We start from the raw sequence: 16,012 nt of genomic DNA on the forward strand, positions 1-16,012 counted from the left end.
CGGCCGAGATCTCGCGAGAGCGCGGGCCGGGCGGCGGGGCCGGGGGCGGCGGCTCTGAGGGGGCTCCGCGCTCGCCGCCTTTTCCCTTCGGCGGAGTCGTTTCCTTGCGTAATCTTCGAGGAACGGGAGAAAAAGGCGATAAAGTCTCAACTTGGCGGCACTGCAAAGGTCGCTGAGTTATTGCCCTCAGTCCGAGGCTTGTCGGTGCCACAGGAAAGCCGTCTAGTGGAACTTTTTCCTGCCCATGATGTAACGACCTGAGGGTGACAGATGGGGTGGATGGAAACAGCACACCGTGAGATTTAATGGTAATAAAATTACAGTTTATGGAAAGACAGTTTTTGCAGAAAAGGACTTAAATGCCTCTTTCCTATTTTTCTTTTGCGGTTCAGACATTGCTGGAAGTGTCCAAGCCAGGATGGACAGGACTTGGAGCAACCTGGGATAGTGGAAGGTGTCCCTGCCCATGGCAGGGGTGGAATAAGATGATCTTTAAGGTCCTTTTAACCCAAACCATTCTGGAATTCGATGTTCTGATTGTTCCTGAATTGCAGCAGAAAGTCCACGCCTGGTTTGAGATCCTAGGTTGAAAATCCAAGGTGTGAGAATTTGAGATTGTGGTTAAAAGATAATTTGGTACCAACCGTGCTCCCAATAAAATTCAGCATATGATTGCTTTATGTCCGGTAGTATTTACAGTACACTTGGTCTATAATCATTACGGGATATTTTAATGTTTTTATATCTCACTGGGCCCCTCTCACTGCAGTTTGGATGAGTACAGATACATTGGGCAGTGTTTGGCCCCCAAGTGATTTGTGGGCACGTGGGAGAAAAGTCTTTTTAGGGATCAGGAATCCCTAAAGAGCTAAACAATTTAAAAAAAAAAAAAAAATCCCTAGAACTTCCAGCACGTTCCATGGTGGCAGCAGTGGAGGAGGGGGCAGAGAAAAGTGGAGCTGCTCACCTTGGCAGTGTGAAAGGTTCTGCTGGGGGAAGCATTTTGGGATGAAAGCACGAGGGACTGGTGCATTCATCCTAACACAAACCTAATCCTGATCCTTACATCCATGACTTTCGTGGAACGGGATGTTTGGGAATGCTTTCAATTCCGTGACGAAACACGCCAACACTGCGCGTCGCCGAGTCCCCAGCGCTGTGTTTACATCGCTGCTCCTTGTTTTAGGGACACGGAAAACGCACGGCAGAGAAGCTCACTGGTGCCGGCAGGAAGGACTCCTGCCCCAGAGCCGCGGCATGGCTCAGCCGTCCCGGTGATGCCGCTCTGGCAGTGCCGGTGGGCTGGGAATTGCCGCGGGAATTGCATCACGGTGCTAATGACAGAATATTAATGAAGCCTTTGACCTCGGACGTCCTTGAGCGTAGCACGAGGTGCCAAGGAACGGCCCCGGCTGCTGCTCCGCGTGGGGAATGTTGCACAACCCACAGCCCTGGGAACCCAGCTTCCTTTTAGGATTTTCATTTTGCTTTTCCAAAGAGAGACAGGGAGCGGAGCCTGGCGTCAGAGCGGGCCGGAGCGCCCCGGAGTGACCCTGGGCTGGGACATGATCCTGGGGCTTTGCCAGGGCTGCTGCCCTGGGCACGGGAGGGAGGGGAGGGAGGGAGGTGGGGAGAGGGGCCCTGCCAGCCCCACAGACAGTTCTGGGCACACCCTGTGTTCCCCGGAGCCTCCACCCTGTGCTCCGTTCAGAGTTTTACTCGCTCCGTGCCGTGGTCACTCCTGATCTCAGCCTGCAGCCCTCAGACTCGCCCAAAACCTACTCACACATAAATCCTTGCCTGGCACACTTGACACCCTCCTTTTCCTGTGATCTGGGTAAGAAACAGATACATGATTTCAGTGGAAATCCAGCACCACGGTGTGTGCCAGTGCTCTCCCAGAAGCTCCCGCCTCAGTTTACAGTTCACTGCAATTCCAGTCCAGCCTCGGAATTCATTAACGCAGGCCAAACACGACCCCGAACGGGGGCTTAAATAATCCCTGGCCGGTATCCGTCACAGGCTCTTCCTCGGGCTGCTGTAAATAGCCCTCACACGTCACCTGGCGTAAGGTTCACCGGGCTATTCTGGGATATTCAAATAGGAAAGGGCTTTGTGATCGCCTCGGCTGAGGGATCTGGGAATCAGGTTGCCCCAAGCTCTGATGTGAATCACACCACAAACAACCCAGTTCTCCGAAATCCCACCTCCCTGTGCTACCGAAGTCACCCAGGAGCCATTTCCACCACTTCCGTTACCTCAAGATTTTGCAGGGAAATAAATATTAAAATTATAAATTTCCTTTACTTCTGGTTCCACAGTTTTCCATCGAACCTGAAAGATTATTAGATATCACATGTTTACAAATTAAACCATCAGAGCTGGATGACTGCCCACCAACCAAACCGCAAAGGGACAGGGAGAGGGACCGGGACCGGGACCGGGATCGGGACAGGAACAGGGACGGGGACCGGAACAGGAACAAGGACCGGGACAGAGACAGAGACGGGACAGGGACAGAGACCGGGACAGAGACCGGGACAGGGACAGGAACAGGGACCGGGACAGGGACCGGGACAAGGCCCGGGCGCTGCAATGACAAGGCGGGAGCGGCACGGGGTACGATAGAGTGCAGTCCCCCGGGCGCGGCCTCTCTGGCTGCCGGAGGGTTTGTTCTCTATGGTCACGGAGGCCTCGCTCTCTATGGTCTTGGAGGACTCGCTCTCTATGGTCTTGGAGGACTCGCTCTCTATGCTCCCGGAGGACTCGCTCTCTATGATCCCCGATGAGTTGTTCTCTATGGTCCCGGAGGACTCGCTCTCAATGGCGGCCGCACCCGGCCCACCGGGCGGAGTGTCCCGGCATGTCCCGCGGCCGCCGCACCTCCCGGCGTGCCCCGCCGCACCCTCACTTCCGTCCCGGGCGCTAAGATGGCGACGCCCATGCACCGGCTGATTGCCCGCAGACAGGCGTGAGTGGGACCGGGGGGGCCGCGCCGGGCGGGCATGGGCTGGGGAGCGGCGAGCACGGGTAGGGCCGCGGGGCCCGGAGCTTTCCCGGCGCTGTGAGCCTTCCACGCCGCTGCGTTGCGTCCTGTGGCAGCGCAGCTCCGCTGAGGGGAAACCGCCCCAAAACACGGTTGAGGTGAAACGATCGCGGCCTCGGGGTGTCCCGTGCGCGGCCGGGGCTTGGACTCGGGGATGCCGGCGGGTCCTTTGCAGCTCAGGGCGCTGCTCGGGGAGCGGCAGCGCTCGGGCAGGGGCGGAGGAAGCTGCTGGCCTCGGGCGCTCGGTGCCGCCGCTGGGCAGCGTCGGGAGCTCCTCAGCGCTGAAACCGGCAAAAATGACCTCCGCGTCACGTTGTTGTGGTTTGCTTCCAGAACCGTCAGAAAAGCAAAGGAAAGCCAAGAGAGCGCCTTTGGCTCGGACGGGGATGTTGCAATTCCCTCCGCACCGAAGGGATCTGATTGCAGAGCCCTGAAACGAGGAAACCGCGGTTTTGCTTGTTTGTGAAGCGCAGCAAATGCGTGTCCCACTCCCGGGTAGTGCTGGTGTTGGTTTTCCAATTCTCTGTTGGCTTGGGTGTTGTTTTTTTCCTTAAATTAATTGATTTCTCTTGTTTCAATAGTTTTGACTGTGTTTGGGGGCTTTGCCTAATCACAGTCTGCAGGATGTGGACAACTTCTGTATGGGAATAATCGCTTTCCTGTTTTCCAGAGGAAAGCAACTTGGGATTTCAAAGTGTTCTTTTAAGTTGCTGTTTCCTTCGAGTTAAGGACTCCTCTCTTAGCTTGGATGTCTTTGTGCCCGCTGGGTCTGTGCTGAGCTGTCCCTTTGTCAGCCTTTGCTCCCGGCTTGGGGTCACTGATCCCTGCTAAAAGTTTCCTTCAGTTTTGTGCTTTTCCTCAGTGTCAGCTCGTTGGTGCTGGCGTGGTGTTTGTAGAGCTGCAGCTGCTGAGCAGAGCTGATGTTCTCCTGTTCATTACCTCGGCTTTGGGGCTTGAGCCTCACCCTTGTAGCTTCCATGGGAGTGTCTGCTGGTGGGAGCGGGTGCAGCCCTGCAGACGCCGAGCTGTGGGGTTGCTGCTTTCAACAGCCTCGTTGTTCCTGCGGACACAGCTCAAGGTGGGTCTGAGAGAGACAAACTCTGCTTTTGGGGGTTTGTGTTGATGAGGAGGGGAGGGGAGGTCACTGCTCTGCTTATTGTAACTGCTGGGGCAGAGCCAGGAGCCCAAGGCAGGACAAGGGCAAAGCAAACCTCTCCGAGCTCTTGGGTTCTCTTCATTCCCAGATATTCTGATTCCTGCCCAAGTCCAAGTTCATTGTGCTGTGCAGGATGCGAGTTTAATCAGGTTTTAGTGCTGGTTTAGCTGAGTATTTCTAGGGCTTGAGGATGAAGCCAAATGCTCTGCATTGAAAAAGTGATGGATGTTCAGCACAAGATTCTCTTCAGGAACTGGCACGAAAAGTGGTTGCTGAAGCCGAGGGAGGAGCAATTCACAGCTTGGCTGGAAGAGGGAGAAGTGCTCACTGCTGGTCTGTCACTTCATCCTCATGAGTGAGTCTGGGAGCTCCCGAGATCGGCCAGGCTGCAATTTCAGATAGTTTAGATGGGCTGGCCTTGAAAAATTCATATTTTGGTACCTGGAACAAAAGCTGAAGGTGGCAGCAGTGGCAGGGAACTGAAGTGACACCACCCTGAGCTCAGAACTAATTTTGGTTGTGACCTTGAGCAGTCCCTGGGCCACACCAGAGCTTTTTGTGTCACCTGCTTTGGGAGGTTCTTCCTTGCCCGTGGAGAAGTTGGGTCTCGCACAGGTCTGCTGCGGAGCACCTGTGCCACCACCTTTAAAGAGCCACACTGGAGGTGTCAGTGAGCCCCTCAGTGCCTGCCCAGCCTAGAGCAGGGCTGGGAGGGCAGGGGGCTCAGGGAGTGCTCATTGCTGGTGGTGTTGGAGCTCTGAGCCCAGCCCTGAGCTGGGTTTGTGGCTCTGAGGGCATGGGGAGTGTCCGGAGCAGGCCTGGCCTGGGCAGAGTAGGAACTCCTGGAGTAACTCCTGAGTAACCCACACCTTCCACGTGAGAGGGAGGCACTCCCAGAGTCAGGCGCTGTCTCCTCAGAGGTGCTTTGGAGTTTAATTCTGTTCTCACAGTGACTCCTCTCACCTGGGAACCCCGTGGTTACCTATAGAGGGTCTGAGGCCTTAGGGATGTAAATATGGACAGGAGGGGTTGGAATCTGCCTATCAGGGAATCTTCCCCTTGCCCACAGGAGAGTGTGCAGAACTCTTCTGTGTGATGATAATGTTTTCATACTTTAGGTGTGAAAATAAAAAATTGGAGAAATCTCATTTTTCTGGCAGCACACAAAGAACTTTCTTCTGTGTCACCACTAAAACTCTGTGAGGGGATGAACACCTGGGAATCTGGAAGGCACATACCTGGAAAGCATCAACAGGAATGGATTTTTCTGCTTCTTTTTGCACTTGAAAGAAAGGTGAAAGTTACAGGCTGAGTCAAGCTTTTACCCTTTATTTCAATCAATTCAGATATTGCTAAATATGGCTACACACAAATTTTGTACCCTTTTCTCCTGTGCCTTTTGCATCCCAGCTGCTGCTGTCCATACAAAAGGAGGCAAAGGGGAGAGTAGAGCATAAATAGCACAGAAAATGAGAGGTGAATTGCTGGGTTTTCCTCCCCTTTGCTCTGCTTTGCACGGCACTGAGCTGCCCAGTGCCCTTGGAATATTGAACTCAGCCTCACTGTGCTGCTGTTATTTCATTTTCCTATTGCATTCATCAGAGCCATTACTTTTCCCCCCTTAATTAGCGCTGGAGAAAGTGCTGCAGAAAAGAAGACCAAGAAAAAAGGGTATGTGGGGACCGGTGGGGACCGGTCCTGCACCAGTGGGGACTGGTCCTGCACTGGCTGTTCCAGCAGGACTTTTGCAGGGGGGGTGGCAAAAGTCAACTTTGCAAATTATTTTTGGTTTTACTGCTTTGAGCCTGTTAGAGGCTTTTGTCTGACAGACATCTGGAGAATTTCTACTCCTCCCTGTCCAAAAACTCTCAAGTTTTTACTCTCTGTTTTCCTCCCTGCTGATTTTCCTCCCCCTGCGTGATCTTGCTGTAGTAATAAAAGTCTTCCTATTTCTGCCTCAGAGGGCATCAGGAGTCTCTGAAACAAGACTGGCTCAGGGGTTCTGCTCCCTCAGTGCTCCACCTGCCCATCCTGCTCTGACTTGTGCTGTTTTCATTCCCTTCTCCTGCCAGTTCTCTCTCTCTCAAGCTCTGTGTAGAGAATGCAATAAAACATCTAAAAAACTCCAAGCCCATAACCAAACAAAACCCCCTCGATCCCAAACTAAACCAAAATCCAGGAAATAACCCTGCCCCTCTCCAAGTCCTGGTTGGAGCCAAGAACTCTTTGCACATTGTTTGTACTTTATGTTTACTTGGGAATTTGCTTTCTTAGCAAATGGAAAGGAGGAGCAGCCAGAGCTGTGGCTCTGACACTGCTGGCATCGTGTTGGGAGTTTGACTCCGGGGAAAGGCTGAGCAGTACCAGCCCCAGCATCTCTTCCCCTTTACTGTCAGTTCTCTGTCTCGCAGTCTGATCTCAGCCCGTTTTCAGGAGGTGTTTCAAGGGCAGGCCTTTGCTGGGTGTGGAAGGCAGGAAATAAGGCAGAGCAGAAGTCCAAAGGGCTCCTTTATTCCAGGCTGCCCTGTGGAATGTGCTTTGTTGGAATGCTGGGCTGCTGGCTCCGTGTGGTTTAGCCAAGGCTGCTTTCCCAGAAGTGCCAGTTTATTGCTGCAGTTACTCGGGACTGGTGAGATCACGAATTAACTGGTTTTGAGCTGGGCAGCTCAGGCCTCTTCCTGCCTCAGCTTCCTCAGGTGCTGCAGCCTGTGCTGGCATCATGATTTACAGAGTATTTGTGCTCCAAACCAGCGCAACAATGAGCAGAGCAGAAGGGTTCGTGGAGAAGGGGGTGGTTTGGGCACTTTTCCCTTGAAATTTTAAAACTCTTGTAAATTTGAATGATTCTCCAGCTTCTATGCAGGCACAGAGTCCATCAATATAAATTCCTTTCCAGATGGTTTGCTATTTAGATTTTTATTTTAATATGAGAAGAATTAAATGTGGGGAATGCAGCAAATTTATAACTTCCAGATTTAAAATAAAACTCTGTAAAAGCTTGGGTTCTGGCAGGAGGAGCAGGAACTCTTTTGCCCAGAGTGTGTTTGTTTTGATCTAAGCAGTACTGAGGGAGCCCAGGCCTCAGCAGAAGAACAGGCTGGGGCAGAGCAGCTGCTGCAGAGCCCTGGGAGCCCCGGGGACAGAGCTGCCTCCAGCTGCTCCTTGGCCCCCGTGTCCCACGTGGGATGCTTGAGTTATCCACTGAGAGCCCCCTTGGGACTGGAGCACAGGTAAATCTGCCTGTCTGAAGGGCAGGATTGTGTCCTAAGTCCCTGCTCATTCCTTCCTTTCCTCAGGCCCCACCATTGTGGCTTGGGTGGCAGTGGCATGTTGGAAAGCCCTGGGGGTGCCAGCTGGGGGTGAGAGCTCGGGGTGCCAGCCCAGGCTCCACCAGCACTTGGCCCACACTGGGGCACAGATTGAGAGATGAACTCTTGGAAGCTTGTCCTGAGGAGGATGAGTGGTACCTGCTGGCGAAATTCGGTGCTTTCACAGAGCTGTGATAAACCCCAAAGTCTTAGACTGCCAACCTACAGCCTCTGCACCGTCACATTCCCCAGTTGCATTTTGTATTGGAATTTTACCTGCTCCCACCTGCGTCCTCCTGCTGGCAGTGCCAGCAGCCCAAGTGCTGCCTCTCCTGAGAGCAAGTTCCTGCCTGTTTCCTCTCCCAGCCCCAGCTCTTGCTTCCCTCTGGCAGAGGCAGCTTTAGGTGCAATATCCTCATGTTTCTGGGAGTGGGTTTTGGAATAAACCTACACACGGGATGTCCATGGGTTGCTGCTATGGATTCTGTGAAAGGTGATCAGGAAAAGCAAGTTCAGAGTTACTCAGGGGATCCTCTGATTGCTGCCCATCTCATGGAGCTGGTCAGGGTGAAACTACTACTCCCATGCTTTTTATTTTCCTCCTCTTAGTGCTGGTTTTTCCCCAGGTAAGTCAGTGTTGGAGCAGCCCTTGTGGGTTTATCTGTAATGAGCAGTGGTTGTGTCTGCACACGGAGATAGCAGATTCCAGCTGTAGTGTGCAAACGTCGGTGCTTTGTGCCTTAGTGCACACCCACATTTGTCAGCTGACAGGGCTGATGCGATGAGAAAACCTCGCACTCTCCAATAACCTGAGCACAGGCACTTCCTGCGTTGTTACATTTAACCAAAGCTCTGATAAAAAATACTACATTAATTTTTCTAATGGAGACCAGATTCCGCATTATCATAATTTACGTTTTTGGATAGTCTTTGATTGACTCTGGTGGGAAGGGAGGTGAATCAGTATCTTGTACTTTAGGGAAAGATCTAGGGGAGAATTGAATTGTACTTCCTTGGAATTCACATCACCCCCCCTTAGTCGGAGATGTTGATCTTGAGAACAACAAGCAGAGAACAGCCCAGGAAGGGCTGAACGTGACAAAACAGTGCAGAGCATACAGAAATCCTCTTTGCTGTGTTCATCATTCTGTCTTCATCTTGGATTGTTTCCACCCTTCTCCTCCACCTGGAAGTCACAAGCATCCTGCAGTGGCAGGTACTCTGGGTTCTTCTGCCAGGAGTAGTCTAAGAACAGCTTTTGCTGGGAGCAGCTCTGACCTTGCTGAAATCACTGCTGAAATCTCCCCTGACTCTTGCAGTGCCAGAATTTCAGGGTGGCCGTGGTGAGGCAGGGACTGAGCCTGGTTCATTGTCCCCAGAGCTCGGGTAGTACAGGACAGTCAGGCCAGTAAAGCCCCTGCTCAGGGCTGGGAACGAGATCCTGGCCAGCTTTCCCTCTCTGCCCCTCTCTGCAGTCCTGCTGGGCTATGTCATGCTACTGTGTTACTGCATTGTTGCTCAAATGGCCAAAATCCACTCATCCAGGAGTGGGAAAGGGAGGGAGGGCACAGGAATTCATCTTAGGTGGTGAGGCCTGGAAATTTTCAAGGCAACTAATTGATCTTTGGAATATTACAGCAGAGCAGAGAACACGGTGCCGTGGGCTCTGGCAGGGCTGTGCTCAGCTCTTTGTTCTCTCCCAGGTCCAAAAGTGTGACCAGTTCCAGCAGCAGTGACAGCTCAGCCAGCGACTCCTCCTCTGCCAGCCAGGACTCCTCTACCTCCTCCGAGGACAGTGACAGTGAGGACAGTTCCTCCTCCTCCTTCTCCTCCTCCTCCTCCAGCAGCTCTTCCTTCTCCTCCTCCTCCTCCAGCAGCTCTTCCTCCTCCTCCGACTTCGACTCGGATCCGAGCTCCTCCAGCAGCAGCAGCAGCAGTGACAGCAGCTCTGAGGAAGGATGAGCTCCCAAAGAAGAAGAAGAAATAGCTGGGGAGCTGCAGGACTGGTGTGGAGTGGGGGACAAGCCCCTCCCAGGGGCTGGAGCACACGGCTGCCAAACATTCAATGGTCAACATTTCTACTGCTCACACTTTCCAAGTGTTTTGCCTAGTTGTTCCTAGGACATGGAAGGCATTAAATGGCTTCCTGAGACTTACTGAGAGAGTATTTTTGTGCTTTATCCTTTTATGGAAGATTTTACTTTTTTAGTTCCAAGAAAAATTTAAAAAAAATCTATCATCAGATTCGTTGATATGAGCTAAAGTCCAGTAACCTGGATGTTTACATGCTGGAAAGCAAAAGCTTTTTATTGCAGGTTATGCTGTGCATCATGTGCTGTTCCTCTGTTAATGACAGCTTCACTTCCATTGAGAAAATCCTCTCCAACAGTTAAAAGCAGAAGTTTTTCAGCGCTGCTGTGGAGCTGTGGCATTGTTGAAGCTGAATGCACAGCGTGTCCCACACAGAGCCTCCCATCTCATCAGCTGGTGACAAATGGATTCTGTGCTGCTGAGCTTGTGTTCCAATGGCTTTTCCTGATGCTTCCAGGTCCAGTCTTAAGTGCACCATCCAGCTGAGCTGTGTTGGTTTGTTACTGATCAATGGAGTGCTTGTCCTGCCCGCAGGCTCTGGGCTTTTCACTCCCCTGTGGCCTTGGCTCATGTGTTGGAAGTGTTTGCTGAGACACAGAGTGTTGGTGGTGGGAAGCAGCAGCTCAGTGACTTGGGGCTGCTGCTGCTTTAGGAGTTTCATCTTTGTGCCTTTTTTTTGTCAATTCGGTGTGCCCCAGTGAGACAAGGGCTGCAGTGCGTGTTCTGCAGAGCTCCAGCACAATATTGCCACGCAGCAAAAGCAGAGAAATAATAACAGCCACAACTGGGCACTGTTCTCACTGGATGCTCAGTAAAAAAGAGGCTCCTTGAAATAAAGGGCTCAAAGGAAAGTGTTTCCCTTTGGATGTGTGAAATGCAGGATTGCCGAGTGACAGTCTGCAGAAATTCAGTCATTCTTTGTTTGTGGGAACTGCCCTGGAGAAGGAAGTGAGTGCAAAAGCCCCACAAGCCCTACAAAAGCAGATGCAGACAGGCTGCAGAGCAGGGATTGCTGGATGCAGAGTGGGAGTTCTTTGTTCTTCTGGTGCATTGAAGCAGTTGCCATTAGGATTTTATTTGGTGATGCAGTCTCCTGAATTTCTTCTTCTTCTTCTTTTCACAAACAGTGCCCTTTGTGGGGAGGGGGCATCACTTGTGGAAGAATTCTCAAGTATCTTGGTTTAGGTAAAATACAGTAACTAAAGTATTTTTTATAATTTTTATGGAAAAAGCAGTACGTAGACTTCCTTTGGAATAAACTGTACTTATTTAAATGTTTGCAAATCCCTATGTTGTGTGTGTGTCTGTGAGCACTCCTGTGTTTTACAGAACACGCTGCAGACTGTAAATAAAACTACCAGAAAGGTGTTGAAGTCTTGTGGACTGAATGTACCATTTAATGGGAAAGTGAATAAATGATTAACCAGCAGTTGCTAAGTGGATGCTTCCTGCAAATATCTGAAATCTTTGTGGTGTTTGTGTGCAGGTTTCAGCTGGAGTTGCCCTGGCATTGCCTCCCAGAGGGGCAGGATTGCTCCCCACCAAGTTCTCCAGCCAGAAGTCCCTCTGGATCCGGATTATTTTTTTTAAAAAAAGTTTAGTTTGTCTTGGCTTTTTCTTTTTTCCCTGCCCTTTCTGGTTTGTCTCTCCATGTTCTTATTTTACAGAGGAACCCCTCCCCAGCCTGGCCCAGAGCCTGCAGCCTCCTTCTGTGCCGCTGCCTCACTCGACTGCTGCCGTGCTGGCTCAGGAATGATGATCAAAGCCCAGCTAAGCAGGAATCGTTCCGGGCCTGCTCTGTTTAATCGCTGCTGCCGCGAGCAAAGCTGCCCCTCTCCTTGAGGGGAGCGCTCGCTGCAGCCCGGCAGGAAAAGAGCCCAGGAAAAGCTGTGCCCTTTTGCAGGAGAAGCGCTGGGAGCAGAGGGGAGAGCGGGAAAAGGGAGCGAGAGCAGTCCTGGCGGCCTGGGCGGCATCAGCGCTGATCCCTCCGCGGGCAGGAGCGCATCACAAATAGTCCTCGCGTCCTCCGGCGATCCCTCGCGGACCCTGCGGGCAGGAGCGCATCACAAATAGTCCCTCGCGGATCACTCGCGGGCGGGGCATCACCGCGATCCTCCCGGCAGGCGCATCACAAATAGTCCCTCGGGCGGATCCCTCCGCGGTTGGGGTCGCATCAGCGCTGATCCCTCCGCGGGCAGGAGCGCATCACAAACAGTCCCTCGCGGATCACTCCGCGGGCGGGGCGGCATCACCGCTGATCCCTCCGCGGGCAGGAGCGCATCACAAATAGTCCCTCGGCGAGATCACTCCGCGGCCAGGACCGCAGCACCGCGGGTGCCTCGGGCGGATCCCTCTGTTATAAATGGGATTGTGATGTTGGCTTTTCGCATGTTACAGTCATTGTTATGAATGAGGTAAAGAAATTCAGCCAATTAAATTACATAAAGAAATAGATTTTATTCCGCGCCGAAGATCGATCGCACAGAAAGCCACGATGGAGAAAAGCAGCCCCAGCCCGGGGTCGGAGCTGGGTGAACACGCATAGGTGGCACTGTTGGAGGTAGCAATTCCTCCTCCTTTTTGAATAAATCACAGGCTAAGGCCAGAACATGAGAACCCTCAGCCCGAAATAGTCCTGATCCTCCTGTTTGGAGTGGAAGGATTCCTCCCCAAGGAGGGTACCGGAGGTGTCTCAGGACTTGTCCAGGCAACACTTGAAACCACTGCTATAAGCTTGGCTTTATTTCCCAGTCAGGTGTGATTCTTGGTGTATCTCTTGAATCATTTGGGTTTTCCCAGCGCATCAACCCCAGTTCCCTCTTAAGAGTTACCTTGGTATCACCAGGCTCAGATGTTCTAGTCCACTCCTTTTCCAGGAATGTGAAGACCCCCCCCGTCCTTCCCAAACTGTCACCCAAACTACAGACGTTCTGCAGCATTACGTTACAGAACCTCGGCAAAGCTTTTCTCACATTAAAGAACATGAAAAAAACAACATCACAATCCATCCATAACAATGATGGAACATGCAAAAAGCCAACACCACAGTACATTTATAACAATCCCAGAATCCCAGGATGGTTTGGGTTGGAAGGACCTTAAAGCCCATCCCGTGCCAGCCCTGCCATGGCAGGGACACCTCCCACTGTCCCAGGCTGCTCCAAGCCCCAATGTCCAGCCTGGCCTTGGGCACTGCCAGGGATCCAGGGGCAGCCCCAGCTGCTCTGGGCACCCTGTGCCAGGGCCTGCCCATCCTCCCAGCCAGGAATTCCCAATCTCCCATCCATTGCTGCCCTCTGGCACTGGGAAGCCATTCCCTGGGTCCTGTCCCCTCCGTCCCTTGGAAATCCTCTTTCTCCATCTTTTCCTGCTGCCCCTTCAGGCCCTGGGCGGCCCCAGCTGGGTCACCCCGAAGCTGCTCCTCTGCAGGCCGAGCGCTGCCCGCTCTGCCGGCCTGTCCCGGGGTGTCCCGGTCTGTCCCGGTGTTTCCCGGTGTGTCCCGGTATGTCCCGGTGTGTCCCGGTGTTTCCCGGTCTATCCCGGTCTGTCCCGGTGTGTCCCGGTCTATCCCGGTGTTTCCCGGTCTGTCCCTGTGTGTCCCGGTGTTTCCCGGTGTGTCCCGGTGTTTCCCGGTCTGTCCCTGTGTGTCCTGGTGTTTCCCGGTGTATCCCGGTGTGTCCCGGTGTTTCCCGGTCTGTCCCTGTGTGTCCCGGTGTTTCCCGGTCGATCCCGCGGGGAGGCGGGGCCTGACCCGCGCCACGCCCCCTACGCGCGCGCTCCGCCGGGGTCACGTGGTTCCCCGCGCGTCACGTGATCGGGGCGGGGGCCGCCGGGAAGCGCCAGGGGGGACCGGGCCGGGATCGGGATCGGGACCGGGCCCAGCGCAGCCCCGGCCAAGCCGCGGCCCTGCCCGAGCCCTGCGAGCCGCCAGCCCGGCGCCGGCCCGCCATGGACCGCTGGGACCCCTCCGGATCGGCCGCCCGCTTGGCAGCCGCCCCCCCCCCCTCCCCCGGGCCGGGCCCGCCCCGCCCCGCGCCCCCCGGCGGCTCCTCAGCTCCTCCGTCGTTCGCCGGTGGCGGCAGCCAAGAGATGGTCCGGGCCTCGCGGAGCGGCCAGCGCAGGTGAGCGCGGCCGGGCCTGGCCTCCCGCCGGCACCGGGGCAGCGCCGGGGCCGCGCCGTCCCCGCCCCGGGCACTCCCGGGACATCCCGGCCGCCCCCTGGGCGGCACCGGCGGGCCCGAGGGCCGCATCGGCCGCTGCAGGCACAGCTCCCGCCGGGACCCGCGGCTTTCCCCGCGCTCGCGCCCCGCGGTGGGGGACACCCCGGGAGGGCGGGGGTCCCTCCCCGGGCAGCGCAACCCGGGGCATTCCCTGGAACGGGGACTCGGGGCGGGCGGGGCCGCTGCGCTGCCCTCCCCGCTGATGGATTGAATCCTGTTCCGGTCATTGCCTTGGTCAGGGCTTTGTTCCTTCCCCTTTGCTCTCCCGGTTTGGCACCGGCACGGGCTGCGGGGCTCTGGGGGCGGCTCTGGGCGGCTTCGCGGGGCTGCCGTGCTCGGGGAATTGGCTTCGGGCGGCTGCTGCCGAAGGTGAGGGAGGGAAGAGTCGCGGGTCTGGACACAATCCCGTCCCGGAGTGAGCGGGTGGCTGTTCCGTAAAGCCTCATCCTTGGGGGGGTTGTGTTGGACTTTGTAAAAGTCGCTTAACATTCCTGGGCTCTGGGCTGACTTTTTTCCTTTTTTGCCATTTTTCAATGAGCAAAACAAAGCGAGAAAGTGTTGAGAGGTGTAAGCCGGGTATCCGGTGCATTCAGTGCTGTGCCTGTGATTCTCTTTGGGAGATGAGCAAGTGGTTCAGTGGATTTTGGGGGAGAACTGAGTGCTTGTGCCAAAGCTCGCTCACAGCCTGGGCAGATGCTGTACAGTAGAAAGGGAAAAGGGGCAGGTGTGGGACCCACTGCCCCCGCCCCCAGCTCATCTCTCGCCTTATTACGGCCTTGTTTGGTCATTTTCTCAGGAGTGCCGGTGCTTTGAAACATTCCTGTGTTCCCAGTGCTGGCAGGCAGGTGCCCACCTGCCCCCTGTGGGACTGCCCAGGCCCTTCCTCAGTGCCACTCTTTGGAATGAGCTGGTTCTGCTGGGGCCTGTGTGTTCATTTGTCACCTGGGCTCCCTCCCAGCTACTGAACTCCTCTCAGGTGTATTCCTAGTTCCTGACATTCCTTTAAAACTACCGAATTCTTCTCTCAGGTCCCTGGCAAATGGGGCTTTGCAGCCTGGGGGAGTTCTTGCAAAACGGGGTCTAGTGAAGCGCTCTGCAGGAGTGGTTGTGTACCTGAGCGGTCATTTAATTGTCTACTCTAATGAGGGAAACGTGATTAAACTCCCGGTGCTGTGCTGCTGTTGTGTGTCGGCCTCGAGGTGTGAGACAGTCTCGGTGTCACACTGGAGTTGTTTAGTGGCTGTGCTGAGACTGGGACAGGTCTTGTTGGTCAGGAGCAAAAGGGAAAATTTATCTTTTGGCTTGCTTAATATCTTGGCTTTATTAATGTATCAATGTCAATTTTTGTCATTTGCTGCCTCCTGCACAGTGTGTTTGCAGCTCTGTGTGAGAGCAGACTCTCCCCTGTTGGGGAGTGAGACAATCCTGGAATATCCTGAGCTGGAAGGGACCCACAGGGATCACCCAGTCCCAGCCCCGTCCCTGCCCAGACCCCCCAACAACCCCAGCCTGGGCATCCCTGGCAGCGCTGTCCAAACGCTCCTGGAGCTCTGGCAGCCTCGGGGCCGTGCCCATTCCCTGGGGAGCCTGGGCAGTGCCCAGCAGCCTCTGGGGGAAGAGGCTTTCCCTGATCTCAGCCTGAGCCTGCCCTGGCCCAGCTCCAGCTGCTCCCTGGGTCCTGTCCGTGTCCCAGGGAGCAGAGATCAGAGCTGGAGGCCCCGATGTGTTCTGACCTCACACTTCTCTACCAGAACAAACCCAGTGCCCTCAGCAGCTCTTTCATGGTCCTTCCCCACCCTTCCCCATCCCCACGTCCCTTCTTTGGATGCTGCCAGCTTTGTATCTTTTGTATATTGTGGCGCCCAAAAGTGCCCCCAGACTCCAGTACAGTTGAACAGCAAGGAAAGAAAACAGTGGATTTCAGCTTTGATCTCAAAAGCTGTCTCAGGCCCCTGATAGTGCCTCGAAACGTCTTTGCAGTTGTTGCTTTATGACTTGTGTCAAACACGGAGGGAGCGAGACTGAGCCCCTGGGCTCAGCTTCTGTGTGAGAAGCCACACGGCAAGCCAGAAATCTTTGCTCCAGATCGGCAGAAATGTACAGTGTTGAGGGCGGAAATACTGAGAGTTGAGTCTTGGGAGCTGAGCCAGGAAAGCAGCACCTCTGCCATGGGCAGATCGGGCACGTGGAG

The 16,012-nt window shown here is 54.4% G+C and overlaps 1 protein-coding gene and 1 long non-coding RNA gene across 2 annotated transcripts in view; both read left to right on the plus strand.

The window, feature by feature from the left end:
* The first annotated feature begins 27 nt into the window (after positions 1-27).
* LOC104689482 lies at positions 28-680 on the plus strand. Its single transcript, XR_751830.3, has 2 exons — positions 28-308; positions 393-680. It is a non-coding gene; the product is annotated as an uncharacterized LOC104689482 (long non-coding RNA).
* Positions 681-13,453: 12,773 nt separating this feature from the next.
* The window catches only part of AFF4 (AF4/FMR2 family member 4), a 47,079-nt gene continuing 44,520 nt past the window's right edge, over positions 13,454-16,012 (plus strand). Inside the window, exon 1 of the mRNA XM_039559926.1 lies at positions 13,454-13,722. Coding sequence (XP_039415860.1) covers positions 13,550-13,722 — 173 coding nt within the window. The 5' untranslated portion in view covers positions 13,454-13,549. The remainder of the gene's footprint in view (positions 13,723-16,012) is intronic.

Source organism: Corvus cornix, chromosome 13, assembly GCF_000738735.6.
Source record: "Corvus cornix cornix isolate S_Up_H32 chromosome 13, ASM73873v5, whole genome shotgun sequence".
NCBI lineage: Eukaryota > Metazoa > Chordata > Aves > Passeriformes > Corvidae > Corvus > Corvus cornix.